The 8,044-nt window shown below is 41.5% G+C and overlaps 1 protein-coding gene across 1 annotated transcript in view; it reads right to left on the reverse strand.

Annotated features, from left to right (window-relative positions):
• Nucleotides 1-8,044, reverse strand: part of TMEM27 (transmembrane protein 27) — a 40,513-nt gene that overhangs the window by 31,045 nt on the left and 1,424 nt on the right. The window contains exon 3 of the mRNA XM_008064621.1: nt 3,531-3,616. Within this exon, the coding sequence (XP_008062812.1) occupies nt 3,531-3,616 (86 nt within the window). The remainder of the gene's footprint in view (nt 1-3,530; nt 3,617-8,044) is intronic.

Consider the following 8,044-nt stretch of genomic DNA (forward strand, 5'->3'; position numbering starts at 1 on the left):
AATTTTGACTTATTGTAGAGATGAGGTCTCGCCAAGTTGCCCAGGCGGGTCTCGAACCCACGGGCTCAGGCAATCCACTCACTTCAGCTTCCCAAAGGCGCGGAATTACAAGCTGAGCCACCGAGCCCGGCTTTTATTTTTATTTTTTTGAGTTGGAGTCTCACTCTCTCGCCCAGGCTGGAGTGTAGTGGCACACTCCCTCATGGCCACCGCAGCCTCAGCCTGTTGGGCTCAGGTGATCCTTCCACCTCAGCCTTCCAAGTAGCTGGAAGTATAGGCAAACATCACCACACCCGGTTAATTTTTTAAAAAATTTATTGTAAAGACAAGATCTCACCATATTGCTCAGGCTGGTCTTGAACAGGGCTCAGACAATCCTCTCACCTCTGCCTCTCAAAGTGCTGGGTTTACAGGTGTGAACCACCATGCCTAGCCAGGAATCCCTGGCTTTTCTTTCACCCACCTAGGGTGACAAGGACTAGACCAGATCAGCTCTCCAGCAAGTCCTGCACTCATGCGAGCAAGACCTCTCTTTAGAAATCATATCCTCTTTCACAGCCACTCAAGGTTCCACTGTAAGTGTATGCCAGTCCTAGGTGTTCAGATGTGAAGAGGCGTCCTCAGGAGATAATGAGCTCTGTAGCATTGGTGGTGAGCAACTTGATGTAAGAGACATTGTAGTAAGGACTGGGTAGAGGGTGGGATGAAAATGAGAGTATTCACGATTCTGTTAATTACTTGAATGTCTTTATTTTCAGTTCATTTGCTTTGTTTTCTTCTTTGTGCTTGACTGTATCTTCAAAGCCTTCTGCAGTACTAGTGCATAAACAACAAGGGATTTGGATCCTGCAGTCATCCTGGAAAGGAATATTTGCCACACTCCTGAATTCACCCTGCCCATAGTGGCACCATAAGACCTCTGGAAGGCAGAAGATTTCAAACCTAACCCAGGCCAGGCTTGGTGGCTCAGCCTGTAATCCAAGCACTTTGAGATACCGAGGCGAGTGGATTGCCTGAGCCCGTGGGTTTGAGACCAGCCCAGGCAACTTGGCGAGACCTCATCTCGACAAGAAATCAAAAAAATTAGCCGGGTATGGTAGCGCATGCACTGGGTTGACCGTGAGTGTACCACTGCACTCCAGCCTGGGCAACAGAGTGAGACTCTACCTTAAATAAATAAGTAAATAAATACGTACATAAACAAATAAATAAAATAAAACCTGACCCATTTGCCAAGCTACTGGTGTCTTCCACCCACCCGCCACACTGGAGAGGCGGCCTCCCTGCAGAGCTATTTTCAATCCATCTTGCATTATGCGGTGCCCTTTCCCATAGGAGAAGGCTGTTTATGTAGGGATGCCGCTTCCTTTATGGCAGCGCGTGGAGAATCCAGCCCAGCACTTGGATCGCATCTTAAACACATTCTGCTTCATTAAGCCACCCTCATCACTCATCTCCCTGACAGCAGAATTGTGGGGATTCATGGTGCCTAATCCTTTATAGAAAAATGTGTATTGACTCCTGGTCTAGTTTTGCACTTTCAATTTTTCCCACTGGTATGGGCAACAAAAAGCTTTTGTATATCCTGTGTTATCCAATAAGTATAAACTAGATGGCTATTCACAAATTCTTACAATGCCCTACATTCTGATAGAAGACATTTTAAAAGTGAACTCCTCAAAATTAACCTGAAATGTTATAGATGTAAATTAATTTTTCTTAAGAATGGAAACATTTGATTTAACTTAATCATGTACCAGTGAAATGTGAGCACTTAGAGGAAGTAATTGCGCCATGAACACAGCAATGTATAAAACCTGCTTATGGTTGGGCATAGTGACTCACGCCTGTAATCTCAACACTTGGGAGGCTGAAGTGGGAGGATTGCTTGAGCCCAGAAGTTCGAGACCAGCCTGGGCAACATAGCGAGACTTTGACCCTACAAAAAAAAAAAAAAATCACAAAAATTAGCCGGGCATGCCTATAGTCCCAGCTACTTGGGAGGCTGAGGCGGAAGGATCACTTAAGCCAAGTGGTTGGATCTATGGTGAGCTGTACTCGTGCCACTGCACTCTTGCCTGGGTGACAGAGTGAGACCTTGACTCAAAAAAAAAAAAAATTACAAGAGGGGCTAGAAGAAAATATGAAGGTACTACTCAAGGGGTTACCATTATGAGATGGCCAGTGGCTTGTTTTCTTAACTTTTTTCCCTTTCAGTTTTTTGTAACGTGATCACCTTATTTTTATTGAAAAATGTTATTATAAATAGGTGTGAAAGAATGCTGAAGTTTAATGGCATAAAATATAAATAAACATATTTTTAAAAATCTATAAAGTAGGAATAGAATTTATTAGGGCCAAATTTTGTTTCACTTTTTTCTCTTTAATTTTTTTGAAACATGTGAACATAGTATTTTAAAATATATATTAAAAAATGCATGCGTGTACACACAAATACATACATATATCATGTGTTTATTTTGCTCCCTCAAATTCCAATCTTCTGATTTTTTTCCTTATATCCATAGCTCATGAATCAGATATTGTGGATGTGAGGGAGACCAACTAATAGTACTCCTCTTCACCAGGCCCTGAATTATTATAGAATTAAGACAAGAAGACAAGCAGATAAGAGACCAAAGTAAAAGGCTTGATTGGAGGATATTAATCAACAGGCAAATTTAATCAGCAGGCAAATTTTTTTCCTAATGCTAAGAAAATTCTGAAATAAAATATATTCATCTACATTGTCTCCGGTAGAGCAGAACTGAGGCAGGTATTATCACATACTGGAGCAATATGCAAGGTATTTAACACCCCATAAGATATGGTGCTTATGCATCTAAACACTCCTCAGCTGTAAACAGCAAGTACAACCTTAAGGGGGTGTGTGCCTGCCTCTAACCACAGAAGAAGGCCAGCTGTCATTTGGGGCAGGCTAGCTCCCAAAGAGAAGGGCATCCACACCCAGGTTCTCCTTCCAGCTCACTGATTAGATAAGCCATTTCACCTCTAAAAGTGGGTAGGGAGGGCTGGAGTAGGAGACCAGCAACATAAACAAAGAAGGAAGGAAACATAAACAGAGAAGACTCCTCCAGATGAACAGACCAAAATGTAAAACTATTAAAAGCTGTGCTAAGCACTTTTAAGAAAACACACTAGGAGCTATGATAGACAGCAAGAGTGAAAAGAGCTTATACATATTTATGTTATTTTCAACATGAGAGTAGAGTTCTTTAGTATCTATTTACTTAGCTGTAAGAAAAATTATATGTATACAATAGAAATGTAAAAACCTTAGGACATATAGTTGCAATTTTGATAGGTATTTATCTTCACATTGCCTGTTGCACAAAGAGCATTGTTGGAACACAATATAAACTGTAAGCCGAGCCAGATTACAAAAATGGAATGTTGGTCCCTTCAAAAAACTGGGTAAGTACATTATTTTCAAGATCAAGGTTTGAAATAATACACTATCTCAAATAATACTGTAAATAATCAGGTAAGATTCCCCGTTGTTTGCTTACTCTGTTCTTTCTCTGTTGGGAACTTTTCTCATGGAGAAAGCCACCATTGCTTTGAAGAGATATTCTTCATTTGTATCCCAGACATACTGAAAGAGAAGGACAACAGAAAATACAGAGGCATGGGATAGAAAAATGGTCCGTTGTGTTCTAACAATGATTCCTCCTCCCTCCTCTGTCCCTCCCTCTCTCCCTCTCCCTCTCCCTCTCCCTCCCTCTCTCTCTCTCTCTCTCTCTATATATATATATATATATATATATATATATATAAAATATATATATATATATATCCCCCTCCCCTTTCTCTCTCTCTCCTCCTTCCCTCCTCTCTCTGTTTCTTTCTCTCTCTCTCTCTCTCTCACACACACACACACACACACACACACACACACACACACACACACACACACACACACCTTTCTCATACATGGGAAACTGGAGACCATGCCAAATCATATTCCCATAATGTTCAGGGTAGGGCTTCCTGGACATTCTGTAATTCCAAGTTTGGTGTGTTTCCTGATGCACAATCTCCCTCAGAACTTGCAGTATCAGTTGCCAGTCAACAAATAAGGCATCTGGACATTTCATCCTGGCCATATAGGGTCTGTTTACTTACTCCCTTTCTCTCTTCCCATATAAGCTCCCTTTCAGTTTCCTTTCCTTTGTTAACATCAGTAAAATTTTTCTTTTTTTTTTTTTGAGTTGGAGTCACTCCGTCGCCCAGACTGGAGTGCAGGGACATGCTCATGGCCACCGCAGCCTCGACCTGCTGGGCTCCGGTGATCCTTCCACCTCAGCCTTCCAAGTAGCCAGAACTACAGGCACGCGCTACCACGCCCAGCTAATTTTTGATTTATTGTAGAGATGAGGTCTGGTCAAGTAACCTGGGCAGGTCTCGAACCCGCGGGCTCAGGCAATCCACTCACTTTGGCCTCCCAAGCACTGGGATTACAGGCTGAGGCACCGAGCCCGGTCTTTTTTATTTTCTTAGCTGGAAACTTGAGTGTGTGTGCATGTTATAAGCTGAATTGTGTCCCCTCAAAAAAAGATTCATGTTGAAGTCCTAAATCCCAGTACCTCAGAATGTAACTGTGTTTGGGACAGTGTCTTTATAGAGATGATTAAGTTAAAATGAGATTGTCCCAGTGGGCCCTAATGCAGTATGACTGATGTCCTTAGAAGAGGAAATTTGAACACAGACTCTGGATAGAGGGAAGACAAAGTAAAGACACAGGGAGAAGACAGTCATCTACAAGACAAAGAGAGGCCTGGAACAGATCCTTCCCTCACAGCCCTCAGCAACCAACCCCACAAACACCTTGAACTCAAATTTCTGGCTTCCAGAAGTGAGGGAAAATAAATGATTGCTGTTTAAACTACCCAGTGTGTTACTTTGTTACGGCAGTCCTGCAAGCTAATATAGTATATTTGACTCATTCTACTCCTTAATGTAGCACATGTAAAAAGCCTGAAGCAAAAGAGACTGGCATGTTTAAGGACCCCCAAGGAAGTCAATGCAACTAAAGCAGAAACAGGAAGGGAGAGAGTGGTACAAGCTGAGCACAGGAAGGGAGCAGGTGGCAGGGAGGTGGCATAATCCAGGGACATTGGTGGATTGGGATTTCACTCTGGGATGGGGAAACACTATGTATTACCACTGCCTTTCCCCTCTTCTGGTGGTAGGAGGTATAGTAAGTAAAAATAAATGACTCCTAAATAACAAAACATAAGTGTATCACTCAGTTACTTTTTCTGGGTAAGAAAGTTTATAACTGCACCTCTTCCTTTCTCCTACTTTCATAACATGTTATTTAAACTTCCTTCAATTGCTTCTTCCATTTCACCGTTCTCTTTCACTCCTGTCTTACATAACTCTGTAGTAAGATGTTACTGCCAAGAAAAGAAAACCCAATCTTGTTTTCCTCACTCAAACATTGAGTATCGCATTTTAATGTCAACTTTAGATCCTATTTGAGGTGCTCCTTCAATCTTTTAAAATGAACTTTTCATTTTATGAAATACTATGAAAGTTTAAAAATAACTGATTTGTGGCATAGCTTTTTGTTTCTTGACAATGCATTTGTTCCTAAAATTAGTTTTACTTGGGATAAGAGTAGCTATGATCCAATCTAATAAATAAATGAAGAAAACATAAACAAGAAATGAGTATCCTTAAAAACAGCACACAAACACTATCAGGCAGGGAAGCCTTGTTAACAGAATGTAGAAATGAGAAATAAGTCTGCTTAAGTACAGATGAGAGTAATAAGCTCAAGGCAGTAAATAACAGCAAAGATGCTTGCAGGCTCTCCTTGGGGCATGAATTTAAGTTGTTTTTCAACTCTTGGGGATGATTTGACCTGATCTAGCCTTTCATTGTTTCCTTTTAAAACCAAGAGCTTAAGCTGGTTGAGTAGAAGTCCCGTTTACTTTATAACCCAGCAATTCTACTCCTGGGTATATACCGCAAAAAAGAAAGCATATGGAAAATACATGTACAAGAATGTTCACAGCAGCTTAGTTACCTGCTGTGTATATACTTGACATATAATAGGTGCTCAATGTGTGAAATTAGACATATCTTTATAACCCATGTGTGGCTTCAGAGACCAAGAGTGCATATTAGTTGCACATATTTAGGCAGCAGTTCATATTCCTTGGTTCTTCGTTTCAGTAACACTTGTGCCAAGGCCCTAAATGCCCCCAGCTCACCTTACTTTTTGGACACATCTAAAAACACTCAAACCATAGTTAACCCTACATTGTAGGTAAGTAATCAGCATAACTGGAAAAAATAACAAAACAGGGTTAGTTGGCTTAACTCTAAATTCTTGATGACCCACTCCCAAATTGTCAGGTAATCCCTTAGGTTTCCCCATCAGTTCTCGCTTTCATGGGTCATGTGACCATTTCAAATTTCCTCCAAGCCCCAGATCTCAATGTTTTCCCTCACACCTTGCTATCCCTGGATGCTTTTGCTTCATAGTTTATATATACATCTCAAGTTATACATTTAAACTCTTCCATCTTCCTGACACCAAGATACAAAACTTCCTCCATAGACACATGTCCTCTCCACCTCCTTTCCTAAAGTGTCTATCGGGGGTTATTTCCTCCACCTCTTAGGAGCACTTCTGCTCTGCCCATCTCAGGATCTCTACAATATTCACTGCCCTCCTCTCCTCTGTGCATTCAACTCTGACTCTTACCTGTCCATTGTCTTTTAACCAAGCTCAAATGCTTCCCATTAAAGCAACAGCAAAAACAAATCTCTTTACTCAATTGTCCTTTCTTCTACCTACTGCTGTCTCTTTCCTCCCCTTCACAGCCAACACTCTCCAAGGAGTTGTCCGCACTTCCATTTCCTCACATTCACTGCCCACTTATTTTTAGCGCTTTCCATTATCTGCCTTCCAGCTCCAACACTCCATAAAAACAGCTCCCTCCAAAGTCGCCATTGACCTCCACATGGTTTGATACAATGAGCGTTTTTCAGTCTTCATCTGGCTTGGCCACTCAACACCATTTGATGTTTTTGAGTACTCTATCTCAAAACAAAACATGTTCCGTGGCCTGGTCCCTCCTTTCTCTAAGCTCATCATATGCCACGCTCCTCCTCACTGCCCCAATTCCAGACAGCTTAGCCTTCTTTCTGTCCTTCTTTCTCACCAAGTTCTTTCCCATTGTAAGCCTTTGCACATGCTGTTCCCTCTGCCCTTCCTTCTTCTATTTCCTGGTTCACTTCTACTCATGTTTCAGAGCTCACAGCAAGTGCCAGGTACCAAGGCCCCTGACAAAGCACAGGCTTTTCCCTTGTGCTTCTTGAACTTCCTGTAAAGCGTGTCAAGAGTGCAGATTTGTATTTGGTTTACTGGATATTTAATGGACAACTGATTCTCCCACTATTGTAAGTTCCACAAGGGCAAAGACAAGCCTGATTTTAATCGCCATTGCAACCCCAGCATTCGGCATGCTGCCACCAGAGGATTCTGGGATGACCAACCCTACGCACTTGTCGAGAGTGGATTCAGCAGTCAGCCTGCCTGGATTCAAATCTTACTTTTGCCACTTACTGATTTGAGATCATCAGCAGACTATTTAATTTCTTTGCACCTCAGCTTTCTCATCCATCCAGTGGGAATGGGAGTATTTGTACTACTTTCCTTACAGGATTGTGAGGGCTAAACAAGTCAACAGGAGTAAAATGCTTAGAAGGACCTCAGCTGGAGAGTAAACTAAGTTCTCAACAATGCTAACTGTTTTAACAATCATTACTAACAGCAAATGATAAAACAATGCATTGGTGGACTGGCCTGCAAACAGAATATCTCTGTTTCTTTAGCATTCTTTTTGTTTCTAGTCTATGGCATCTTAATATCACCTTCTACTGGGGGAAAAAAAAACGTGCAGAACCCGGAACAGAATTAGCCAACATTGTCTTATTAATCCAGTGGTCTTTACTGTTCCTATAGCCACATGGGCCCTATGAGTAGTTCTTTTTTTTTTTTTTTTTT

This window comes from Carlito syrichta, unplaced genomic scaffold (genome assembly GCF_000164805.1).
Source record: "Carlito syrichta isolate Samal-C Ts95f unplaced genomic scaffold, Tarsius_syrichta-2.0.1 Scaffold307764, whole genome shotgun sequence".
NCBI classification, from domain to species: domain Eukaryota; kingdom Metazoa; phylum Chordata; class Mammalia; order Primates; family Tarsiidae; genus Carlito; species Carlito syrichta.